The sequence below is a fragment of the Lupinus angustifolius genome, unplaced genomic scaffold (assembly GCF_001865875.1).
Source record: "Lupinus angustifolius cultivar Tanjil unplaced genomic scaffold, LupAngTanjil_v1.0 Scaffold_60_101, whole genome shotgun sequence".
Lineage (NCBI taxonomy): Eukaryota > Viridiplantae > Streptophyta > Magnoliopsida > Fabales > Fabaceae > Lupinus > Lupinus angustifolius.
Genome location: NW_017722983.1, coordinates 1 through 12,782, shown reverse-complemented (window position 1 = coordinate 12,782; position 12,782 = coordinate 1). Strand labels below are relative to the sequence as shown.

Here is a 12,782-nt window from a genome sequence, read left to right as displayed (position 1 = left end):
CTAATTTTATTTTATAACTTCTAATTTCATCTTTATATATACTTATACCAATAAACATTTATTTCATATTTTATAACTTCTAATTTTATTTTATAACTTCTAATTTTATCTTTACTAGCGTGTTGACATACACTACCGTGCCTATCAATCCGCTTTCCTATTGTTTGTAATGTGTATTCTACATATTAAGTTGTATTATATATTGTAATTTGCGGTTGAATATATATTCGTTTGAGATAATTGTTCAATCTTAAAGAAATGATACATATACAATTGTGTTCATCAAAAATAGAGTCTTAATATCTTCACTTAATTTTACTTTCTAGCGTGTTAACAGGCACTACCGGGTCTGTTAACCCAATTTCCTATCGTTTGTAATGTGTATTCTACATATAAAAGTGATTTTTTTATCTAACTAATTAAAATCTATTGAATAAATCTATTGCATTGGTCACAATGTATATCCATTAAATTAAAAAATAGGAATGCATGAAATATATTGCATTGGTCACAATGTATAAAATCGAGTAAAGAGTATGTGAATATTTGACATTTAAAACATCCAGACTACACATTACAAACAATATGAAAGTGGGTTGACAGACACAGTAGTACCTGTCAACACGCTAGAAAATAAAATTAAGTGAAGATATTAAGACTCTATTCTTGATAAACACAATTGTATATGCATCCTTTCTTTAAGATTGAACAATTACCTCAAACAAATATATATTCAACTGCAAATTATAATATATGATACAACTTAATATGTAGAATATACATTACAAACAATGGGAAAGCGGGTTGACATGCACGGTAATGTCTGTCAACACGCTAGTAGACAATAATTGTGAAAGATTTAAATATCAAGATTTTATCAATGATAATAATTTAGAACATAATATTATAATATCATTTGATCCATGTAGTAAATATTATATAATAAATTAAAGTTTGATAATTGTTATATAAGTAAATTATTTTTAGTTAACATAGAGCCCTTTAGAACCTTGTCAAATATAAATAGTGTTGGTTGAAGGGTTAAGACGTTAAGTCAATCTAATTAATGTGATGAATTTATATTTTGTCGGTATCGTTTAACCGTAGTCACCTGCCCCATCTTTTTCGTTTTACTCTAAACTGTTTGAGATTATTGAATGTTTTTTTGTGTGTAAAATGTATTCTCATTTTATTACCAAAAACAAATGTAGAATATAAAAGTGGACTGGTATCATAATAATATATCCTTCTATAAAATTAGCCTTCAAATTCTCCAATCCACAAAAATAACACATATTACTTGTAATTTAATAATTAATAAGAAAATACTATTGTATCCTACCAATATGTATCATTGTTGTTTAATCTAGAGTAGTCCTAAGAATGTCTGGTAAAATAATATGGACTACGGACTTGGGCTTCTAGGCCTGATTAGTACAACTAACTTACAAGATGATTGAGAACTTATAAAGTATAAGATTAGGAGCTGATAAACTAGCTAATTAAATTATAGGTTACACATTATTCCAAATGATTTATTGAATATGGAATTAGAAGTTAGTACTTATTAAATAAGTTAATGAGGAAAAAAATATGCACTGACAATGTAACCATTAACTCTTCAAAAATCCAAATAAATGATAATTAATATAGTGACTATGTTTAAATATTTATGCATAAATATTATATTCTAGGCTTATGGTTATACAAAACCAAATAAGTTAGAAATAAATTTATTAACGTAGCTGGTGTTGTCCGGCCCAAAAAAGTGATTCTTCGGACTGGATTTCTATTTGCAAAAGGGAGGCAACACAAATGTGCCTTATCTCATATTTTTACAAGTTTATAAACCTATAGCAGCAGGCCCAGTGAAATTCAATATGATGCTTACCGTCGCTCCTCTACTTTCATGAATGCCACTAGAAATAGGTAATTAAATGCAATAGAGTTGCGATGAATGTTTTTTAGAGGAAAAACATGAAAAAACTAATTTTTGAAAATATGGTTTATTTGCTCAAAAAATAAAAATTGAGTTTGGAAGTCGGTTACGGATAGGAAAATATTAGGCACCTCATATCGCCCGTTATAAAAACGATACCTAGATTAATTGTGGATATTTATTCAAAACATTAATTTTACCATCACATTTATTAAACAAAATAAGGAAAGACAAAAACATTTTTTTTATTCTTTTTGTGTCTGACAGAGAAATAACTGTTCCTACATATCTCTAGCTGCAATAAAGAAATTAAGGCTACATAGTTCTTTCGAAAATAAGTTTGATTAACAGTCTATTTTCTTTTATTTTTATTTTATCATGAAATTCACAACACGAAGTAGTGCAACAAGGCACTAGGCCTACAGTGGGCTACCTCACGTAGCTCTGAAAATTATTAAAAATGTATTCACAACATTAGGTAGCGCGACAAGGCAATAGGCCTATAGTGAGTTGCCTCACATTGCTTTAAAATTTGTTAAGAGAATTTACAACATGAGGTAACACAACAAGACACTAAGTCTACAGTGTGTTAAGAAACGAATTTACAACATAAGGTAACGCGACAAGACACTAGGTCTATAGTGAGTTACCTCATGATGCTTTTTTAAAATTTGTCTAAAGAGAATTTACAACACGGGGTAACACAACAAGACACTAGGTCTATAGTGGATTACTTCATATTGCTTTAAAAAAATTTAAAAGAAACGAATTTACAACATAAGGTAACGCGACAAGACATTAGGTCTATAATGGGTTACCTCACATCGCTTAAAAAATACTAGATCTATAGTGGGTTACCTCGTATCGCTTAAAAAATTAATTGAAATGAATTTACAATATAATGCGACAAGACACTAAGTATATATGGGTTACCTCATATTGCTTTTAAAAAAAAATTAATTAAAATGCATTTACGACATGAAGTAACACGACATTTACAACATGAAATAACGCGATAAGACACTGAGTCTACAATGGGTTACCTCGCATTGCTTCAAAAGAAAATTATTTTTACTACATTTTTACATATATATATATATATATATAATATATATATATAAATATATACACATATATCACTTATTAAATAAACAAATAATTATTATTATATAAAAAATAATAAGACAGAATAAATAAATAAAAGAAATAAAGAAATAATACTAAACTAATAGAACTGAAAATAACAAATAAATAAACATATAATGATAAAAAAGAAAAAAAAACAAATTGGGGATTAATGGGGCAAAGTTTGAAGTTAATTTGGGGATTTAGGGTTAAATCAAAATTAAATTGGGATTAGATTTTCAAAATCAATTTGGGGTTTGGTTTCAAATAATCAATTTGGGGTAGGTTTCAAAAATCATTTTGGGGTAGGTTTCAAAAAATCAATTGGGATTATTAAGCCATGGTTCGAGTCGTGTATGAAAAAAAATCTACATTGGGGTTGGCACATTCAGTGAAGCTTTCTATTCATGTTCGTTGTGACTTGGATTCAATTCTAAAGGAAGGATTTAACCGGTTGGTTTGGTTCCGTTCTCAAACTTTCTCTCTTTATAAATATAAATTTCATAATAAATTATTTTCGAGGTTGATGATATTCTATAATCTTACATGTAAACCTATCTTCCCCTAATTTAAACTTAGAATATAGAAAAATTAAAGGCTAGTCTACAATCCACAACCTACTTTTATATACATAATATTATTTAGTCTAACCATACATATATAGTATAAGTAAACTAGTATATGTCATATACATGGTATTTTCTTTGGAGTTAGTTTTTGGGTTGAGTTTTAAAGAGATAAATGTTTGAGAGTCATGAAATATACTTGTGAGATAATTTTACAACATTTTATTTTTCTTCATATTAATATTCAAAAACATCAACTCGCAAATAGACCTTTAATAATTGGATCGAGCGTTTAACATAACATTGTCTAGTATAAGATTTATTAACCGTAGATAGTTAGATTAATAGTGTTTTTTATATACGAAATATTATACAAAAATATTAAGGTTAGTTTAATATTTAAGAAAAACTATCTTTTCAACGTCATTTTGAGGCACCCAAGCTAAGTTGCAAAAACCTCAATTAAATTACTTATTTGATTCAGTCAAAGAAAGATCCTTAAGGTTCACAACTCGGTTAAGTAAAGGCCATCAACACAAGTAAGAATTTCACAAGAATATTTCTTGTAATTTGACCTGGATAAGGATTTGAACATTTAACCATGCACCTACTTATACATTACATATATCCCTCACGGCTCATGCTAAGTACTTGTATTAAAAATTGGACTCTCTGAATCATTTAAAAGTTAAAATGGACATTTAAGAATGACCAAGCATAAATCTCCAAGGGTTGTTGTTGGCCTTCAAGACTTGGAGTAAGACTATCAACTTTGGTATTTGACTACTTCAGAGAAAAAACGTGGGTTATTTACCTCAGGAGGTAAATACAAACAAAAAGAAAGCAGAATCTGAAACATTTATGGCAACAACAAAAAAAAAGCACAAGACAACAATTGCAAGGAGACCTAAAGAGCTATAACATAGCACAGCCAGAGGCAGCAGAACCAACTTATAATTTCAAGCCAAAGTTAACTGAACAGTAAGCTTTTTGCAATTTGCAATGATATACAAGTACAATCTTCCACTTTTAATCATGTTAGTCAAAGATGTTCAATGCAAATCAACTTAGATTAAGCATAAAATTCTGGTTAAGCCCGCCGTTTTCTATCATCATCCTCATCATCATCAGAGTCACCTCTCTCTCGAAACCGTGGATTTTTTTCCTGCCAACATCAGAGGAAGTGTTATTTGATTGAGACAGAACTAAATGGCTAAGAGTATGAGGAAACATGGTAACTTTAAAATAGCATGTTGAACTAGCCATAATGGCAATTGCATTCCGCCTTCAACTGAAGAAACAAGTCCCATAAACCATGTGGTCTAATAGGTATAGAAATTGGAATCACTTATTCACTGTAACCTAATTGATCAATAAGGCTGAAGCATCAAGAGTAGTAAAGTGTACCGGTCTAGACTCATTGTCAGAGTTCCTCCGAGAATCATGATCCGATGTTCTTTTTGAGAACTCTTGTGTGTGGCGGCGGTCATCATCTCTGCGTCTCTTCCTATGGTAGTCTATCATGTCAAAGAGACAAAATTAATGTAATGGTAAATCTAAAGTCAAATCAGTATAGCATGAACCCTTCTATGCACATCTGAAAAATAAAAAAATTGTGGACAAAAGAGATTGTCTAGAGATGGTAGTACCTCTACCACGCCGATAGGAACCACCATGGCCATTGCCTCCACCTTGTCTACCATCTGCAGGAGAAAATTTTCCGAATAGTTTAATCTTCGAGCAATACAAAATTCACAGAAATTGATAAAAATGCACATGCAAGTAAGACAGGGATAATAAATAAATAAAAAAAAAACATGGGAGGCTGGTTCACCAAGAGACTAACACATGTTGGTGCTCTAGCCTGTCATACAGTGTTAAGATTTAACTCATATTTGGTGTCTGAAAACTAAATACAACATTAAATTGAAGGACGAACAGAGAAATGCAGAAGAAGCCACTACCATGAGATTCAGAATATGATGAGCAAAGAAACTTGCAAAATCATTACAATTTTTTATGCACATAACACACAATAGGTATTTCCAGATCCAACTTAGTTATCCACAATGGTATTTACATTATACTAAAACAAGCTTAAAATTAATTCTATAGAAGTACAAATTGAACTTCTGGACATGGTCACACACAGAGAACAGGAAACTTTTCAATAGCAGATGAAGATCACTTTGTGACATTTCTTCATACTGCACAGCAATTGGAGGCTGTCTCATGTTCAGCATAATTACTCAGAGATAGCCATGATGTTTGGCCCTGACTAGCAATGTAAACATCATGTGTAATTGTGGATTAATAAGTTGGTAACGTTAGTCCATGACTTGGTGCACTTTCCAGTCAGTGTTACTTATAATAAATTAATAACATCTTAAAAATAAGCAGGGGTATATCACCACCTAATATTGAAACCTAGGAGAAAATGTATATGAACCAAATTTACAGTGATTCCAAAACAGGTTACATGTTGAACCAAAGACCCTCTTAGCAGATGTAGATCTTTGTATAAAATAATTTGAAGTAACTTACAGGAATTAGGAATAACTTGTGGAAAAGAGTCCAAAGAACCAGCACCATAATCTACAAGCTGCCTTTGTACTTCTAACTCTTTCTGAACCAACTTTCCATATCCACCTCTACGTATGTAGAATTAAGGAAACTAAAAGGGGACTAGTGCAATACCTTGTTGCTCCAATAAGCCAATCAATCAAAGGATAGAACAAAACAGATAAAAACTAGTGCATATTCAAGAATTATGTAGCAGTTAAATTTTTGGTTCAAGATCAACGGGAGGTATGAGAGTATTCATAATTCACTATGAATAAGAATATACTAAAATCTTAGCAGTAGTAATATTCCTTTTTTCTGGAAAATGTAGGGATATCCTTAAAGAAATAATAATTGCGAGCTAACAAGGATGGATCTAGAAAACATCAAACTGGGAAGGGGGAAAACATGTCCAGAATTCATTGCTTTGACTCACTTCTACTGATCTATCTCATAATATATCACCAGCTATTCTATTGTTTTCTAGAATAATAATAGTTTACCTCATCACAAAGAATCACTGAGATATCCTCCTGTTAATGGGCTATAAACCTATAAATAAATGATCTTGTTCAACTATTCCAAACAAAAATTGCGTAAGCTGCGCAACATAAAAAGAGGAAATATTTTGGAATTAACTGACCACATCCACATGAAAAGAGGGAAAAAATACAGAGGAAGGAGGGGCCAACAAGGTTTATGGTTGCCTCTCCTTACATTTGTCACTACTCACTAAGGCAAAAGTCGACTATGTACATTTATTGAACGTTAATCGTTAATGAGCTATACAACAACATCTAAGCCTTATTCTCACTAGGTAAGGTTAGCTACATAGATCAGATGGCGCCATAATATTCTATCATAAATCATGTCCATTGATGAAACAATAGTTATGTCTTTTTTAATATTGGTTTTCCTCTTTGCCTCTAATAATTGGATTAGCATCCATTTGATCTATTATCCTTCCTAACATTTCTACCTCCTCCACACATGCCCAAACTACATAAAGATAAGATTCCACTGTCTTTTCTACAATAGTCGGTACCTATGAAGCATGAATACGAATACGTGTGTCCGATATGATATGAATATGTGTGTCGAATATGATATGTATCCGATATGTCGACATATATTTTTTCTAAAATATAGGATACGATACGTTCAGGGATACATGTATAAAATAGTAAAAAATATGATAAAAATTGTAAATCATTGTCCTCCAAAATTCCAAGTATTTGTGCTAAGAGGTTGATACCCCAACTTTCTCTCTATTGCATACATTCTTAACCCAATCTTATAATAGGATATAACTAGTGTAATATTCATCACAAAACTGCACTCTTAAGAATTGCCACAAGCCCACAACTGTGTAGCTACACTGTACTAAAATAATACTATTTTATTTGTTTCATAACAAAGAAAATCAAACATATAATTCATACGAGAACAAAAATTGCAGATAAATTATGATAAACCATTAAAAGGATATCAGGATCATAATCTGTACGATATTCATCACGAACCTGCACAAATTAACAAAACAAGTTTATATCCAGTCAAGAGCAAATTTACCAACAGTAAGTAAAGGGAGGAACAACAGTTGACCTGGCCACCACTACGACCACGACCCCATTGTCTGCCTTCTTGGAATCCCCAGTCAAAATCAACACGAATAGGGCGGTCATCCAGTATTGTCCCACTTATGTATTTGCAAGCATCCTCGGTATCTTCACGCGAGTAATACCTGGTGGTATGAAACAAAAACATAGAATCATATATCAACAATGATGACTTTTACAATGCCAAATGAATCATGCAATTAAGGGCCCATTTATTTAGGCATTAAAAAAATGACTCTCCAAAATGATTTTGGTAGAAACCTTTTTAGGAGATGCTAAAAATTTTAGCTTATCCTAAAACCAAAAGTTGAATTTCAACATTTTATTGATCTAAACGTTTTTAGTGAAAGCCCAAACAAACAAGTATATAAATTTCAGAAATGAGTATATAAATCTCAGGAATGCCTTTTTTAATATAAAAACTAAAAGAAAAGGCATACAAAGGGACCCTAGACCTAGAAGTGCGCATCCATTCCTATTCAAGCAACTAGAATCCTCAATTATACTAACTACCTGGAACCTCAACATGCATGGGATCATCTAATGGATAATGAATAACTTTCGCAATTGCTATCAAATCATCAACAGATAATGAGTAACATTTGTAATCGCTAACAAATTACCACAATTAAGAGCCCAATTACACACGCCACTTTTTTCAATAGAAAATAATTATCCCACTCATATGCTTGTTTGGTCAGTCTAAGTGTTTTAAATTGCACTCCATAACCGCAATTGCAGTCACAATATGGTGATTTTGGAAGTTTCCACCCGGAATCGCAACCACCAGTTTTCTGCAATTGCGGTAAGACAATGTAACCGTAATTTAAATCACTACTCAGGCTTTTACAGAAATGTTTATCTTAAAAAAGCTGAAAATAAGCTTTTAGGAGAAGCTTGAATTCTTTAAATTCTCACAAAAACACATGTTCATAAACATTTCTGTATAATCAATTTTTTGAGGGCTCTAAAAATGCACACTCATTCCTATTCAACCAACTGGATCCCCTCACCCAATTACACTAACCACCTTTTTTTACCTGCTACTGTTCATGGTTCCTGAAAATCAATCACTAAGATTATTATTACTATTATTAATAGACATATAATATATTAAATTGAGATTCAAGACATACAAAATGAAACAGAAACCACATGGTGTTTTTGTGTTCTTATCCAAACCCATAATAATCTTCTTGATTTCTCCAGCTCGGGAAAACAGCTCATAAACTTGCTCCTCTGTGGTGTAAAACGACATGTTCCCAACATAAACAGTAGTTGATGTCAGAAGCGCGTATTCAAATTCCTCTTGATTTCCGGGGAATCTTCTATCTCTATATGCTGAAAGCTTCGATAGATCCTATATCAACAAATAATAGATTAAATTAAATTAAAATAAAGATACGTAATTGTAGAATGCGATTGTTTATGTGTGTTAATGTACCTTGAATAACGAAGCCATGTGTGTTGCTCTGTAACTCGGACACTGTTAAGAAATTGGTTCCAAAATAAAGCTCACTCGCAAATTTCAAGTTTAGGGCACGGAGACTTGGGTGGGTCAGTTCGACCCGTTATTGAATGTGATCCACTGGTGACGGGACTAAACTTTCACTTAATTACTTTTTCTCCCCGATTAATACTTCAAGATTGAACAAAATCTTTGCTTAAATTTTGAGTCTATTATTCACAAGAGTGGGATAACTTAGGTGAAGACCTACATAAGGCCGGAATAAACCAAATTGTCAAACGGTTGTTGTGTAAACTATTTTGTGATTAAAAAATATTTTTAAATTTGATATGGTCTAATATAACTGAAATATAATATGATGTAGTTGCATTGTGTTTCAATGTGGATATATATAATGATTGAATGTTATACTGTAATTGTACATGATGTGATTGTAATAATTACCGCAACATTGCAGCCGATTAATACTTCGTTAATAAAAATGATTTATTGATTAATGATAGAGCATTATCATAATTTAATCCATCTTGCTACCCAACTTTAGTTGTTGTTGGTTAGTTGTAATGGACATCACTACTGTTTTGAAGTTTGGGCCTAACTCCAAATATTCAGAAAAGCCCATTAGTTTACTATCGCGCCCATCAATATATAACTGTAAAGCAAACAATGACTAAGGGTTTTAGATCCTGAAAGCAGTGACAGTGTTTAATCCATTGCCTATTGTTCCGTACATTTCCGATAATAATAATAACAAGATATGGCCTCTGTTGCCGGTGCCGCCGCAGTGAGAACGGTAATCCGATCATGTTCCACTCGCTGCGCCGCGTTCCATCTTGGCTCGGAAGCTAAATCAGCTCATTCGCCATTTCGCATGGCTTCCAATAAACCTCTCTCCCAATCCATGCCCAGGTAACTCAAAATACAAACGAAGATTGAATTACATGTCTGTTAATGTTGAATTTAATGCTACCTCATTTGAATTATCTGTTTATTAGTGTTGAATATACTGTTACTTGAATTATATGTATATTAGTGGTCAATTTAGTTTTAGTTCAATTTTTACTATTTTTTGTGTTGGAAATTGAATAGATGTGTTGTGATTAATTTGATGCTTGAATTTTTTTGTATGAGAAGGCGTCGTGTTGAATCGAGTTTCTGTGTGGAATCAATGCTACCTTATCATACTGCTACTGCTAGTGCGTTGGTGACTTCTATGCTCTCTGTCTCTCGCGGAAGATACGGATGGCTTCTTGAAGGTATCATCTCTGCTGCGATCGCGTTGCAATGTGTCATTTGTTAATAACAAGAGATTCATTTTGATTATGTGAATTTGGAATGATTTTTGGTGTAGTGGCATTTTTTATGTGGATTTCTTTCTGCACTATGTTATTTAGTATATCATTAGCTGATGAATTAGTAGATGTTGTTCTTGTTTCTTTAGTACCTTTAGTACTTCCTATACCGGTCATGTTCCTTGGATTATTTACAAGGGGTATTCAAGCTTTCATTTCACCGAGAATGCTTGAAGAGAAGGAGATTTATAAGTTATATTTCACATTTATGTTGAGAAAAGGTTTAGAGCATCATGACGTTATTCGATCCATGTAGCTGACTCCACCTAATGGGATTGAGGCTTGATTTTCATCGATGTCATTGAGAAAAGATTACCTCGAGCACCGGGCCACCCATTTATGCTGATAAAAGATTGGGACTATAAAGAATATTTTGTTATATGATCCCGCTCTTTAGGCCACCTAGTCTGTGTTCGTTTTAGTTCCCGGATGATTGGATTTTACTTTTCAATTAGGTAGTTAAACATCTGTAGGATTCCTTGTGTTCTTTCTTCAATTTAATTTTACGGTTAGTGTTCTTTTCGAATTCTTGGGTTAAACATTAACAGAGTCCAGATAGATTTGAGATATTTGACCATTGAAAATATGTGTAATAAGGTATCACTATATTTATAGGAGGAAAGTGTTTCATCAATCTGATGTTTGGCCGTATGTTTCCATAACTATAATTATTAGGCTTTTACTCAGATTCTAAGAATGATGGAATAAGTTATCCCTTGATTCTTCTGCTTTTCCCAGTCATACAACTAAATCTTTTAGTGAAGTTGTGCACACTCATTTTGTTTGTAGGCCAAGAGAAGGCTATTTGAAGATCAAGAAGCAAAGATAGGTTGACATGGATCATAGCGTTCTTATGACTTAGGGCTTTAAATAAAAATCCTTATTATGAAGAATTGCGAGTATCACACTATCACATTGTTATACATTCTTATGTCAATTGATACCTACCAACAATTTTTGAAGAGTTATTGCATCTACCTTCGATGTTTAATTACTTAGAATGTTGCTAGACATGTCTTTTGTTACTGTTGTTGAAATTCTGTCATTGAAACCATAATCGATGTAACCTATTTTAGGTATCGTACATTATGGGGTCGATTGCTAATTAAGGTGTATATTCTGATCTCTTTTGTTCAACCAGATTGCAATGATGATGTGTTGTTAAGTACCAAATTGTAGTAAAATTGTACATGATTTGTGGGGCACTTAGTATGCATTTATGTTATAATTGTGTATAATTCCTGATAACTTAGTTAATCTTGCTCTGTTTAGGAATTGATTGTGTTTTTGTTGTTTCAGGTTAATAAATAAAGAAAAGAGGAGAAAAAGAAGAAGGGTGAAGATTCTGAATATTGCAAGTCTCGCCTAAGCGAGGAAAGAGTCGCTCAAGCGACAAATAAGAGAAAAAACACCAAAATACCTGATGTTTCTCGCTCAAGCGAAGGATCCCTGCCCAAGCGAGGGGTCCTGGCTCAAGCGAGGTAATGGGCGATAATTCACCAATTGCTTCTGTTGTTCTTCGCTCAAGCGAAGGACACCTCGCCCAAGCGAGGTGCTCAAGCCTGGGAATCTCTTGGATCCTCGCCCAAGCGAGAATCTTTAGCTTGGGCGAGAGCATAGAAGTTGGAAGTAGAAGTAGCAGTTTTAGAATGGAAAAAGGAACTCACTCATTTTTAGAAAAGAAATCTGGCATGAAAATAGAGAGGAGGAAGATAGAAATCGTGGAAACGATTCTATTACACACTTTCTTTGTATTAGTTCATGATTTAGGCGTTGTAATAGCGAAAATGAGTGGCTAGTTCTTCGTAGTTGGGAATCGAAATATAATCTTCTTAAACTTTTGTACTCCTGGATTCAATTTTATCTTAATGTTATTTGATTTTGGAAAGTTGTTCCATATTTATTGCATGATTTCAATTAAATACTGAATTCATGATTTAAGGTTCAAGTTTAACTGGGAAGTTAAACTTGACACTGGATCTGAATTGTCTTTCTTCCTACATAATTGATCCAGGGATGGACAATGATGTAGGAACTGCTTTACATCTGAGTTTAATTTTAGTTAGTCATCCAATTATCTAAGGAATTGGAAGTTGGGTGATAATTTAAGAACATTACATTCAGGGAACTGATGTAATTGATTTATGAAAA

The 12,782-nt window shown here is 32.6% G+C and overlaps 2 protein-coding genes and 2 long non-coding RNA genes across 6 annotated transcripts; 2 read left to right on the top strand and 2 right to left on the bottom strand.

Moving 5' to 3' along the window:
* Nucleotides 1–4,553: 4,553 nt before the first annotated feature.
* Nucleotides 4,554–9,445, bottom strand: LOC109339172 (nuclear cap-binding protein subunit 2-like). Its single transcript, XM_019576585.1, has 8 exons — nt 9,256–9,445; nt 8,948–9,171; nt 7,798–7,936; nt 7,682–7,715; nt 6,175–6,285; nt 5,280–5,333; nt 5,038–5,147; nt 4,554–4,795 (listed from the first exon to the last, which is right to left on the bottom strand). Exons 1-8 carry the CDS (start codon nt 9,271–9,273, stop codon nt 4,721–4,723), a joined length of 765 nt encoding a protein of 254 aa, XP_019432130.1. The 5' UTR covers nt 9,274–9,445; the 3' UTR covers nt 4,554–4,720.
* Nucleotides 6,667–7,558, bottom strand: LOC109339173. The gene is made up of 2 exons (XR_002106631.1): nt 7,448–7,558; nt 6,667–7,237 (listed from the first exon to the last, which is right to left on the bottom strand). It is a non-coding gene; the product is annotated as an uncharacterized LOC109339173 (long non-coding RNA).
* Nucleotides 7,120–7,752, top strand: LOC109339174. Its single transcript, XR_002106632.1, has 2 exons — nt 7,120–7,229; nt 7,440–7,752. It is a non-coding gene; the product is annotated as an uncharacterized LOC109339174 (long non-coding RNA).
* A 511-nt stretch (nt 9,446–9,956) lies between the features above and the next one.
* On the top strand, nt 9,957–11,953 carry LOC109339171 (protein NUCLEAR FUSION DEFECTIVE 6, chloroplastic/mitochondrial-like). 3 transcript variants are annotated; one of them, XM_019576584.1, is made up of 3 exons: nt 9,957–10,188; nt 10,414–10,535; nt 11,931–11,953. In XM_019576584.1, exons 1-3 carry the CDS (start codon nt 10,037–10,039, stop codon nt 11,933–11,935), a joined length of 279 nt encoding a protein of 92 aa, XP_019432129.1. In that variant the 5' UTR covers nt 9,957–10,036; the 3' UTR covers nt 11,936–11,953. The 3 variants fall into 3 exon arrangements, with proteins under 3 accessions (XP_019432129.1, XP_019432127.1, XP_019432128.1); XM_019576582.1 differs by lacking the exon at nt 11,931–11,953 and adding an exon at nt 11,773–11,825; XM_019576583.1 differs by lacking the exon at nt 11,931–11,953 and adding an exon at nt 11,421–11,557.
* Nucleotides 11,954–12,782: the final 829 nt, after the last annotated feature.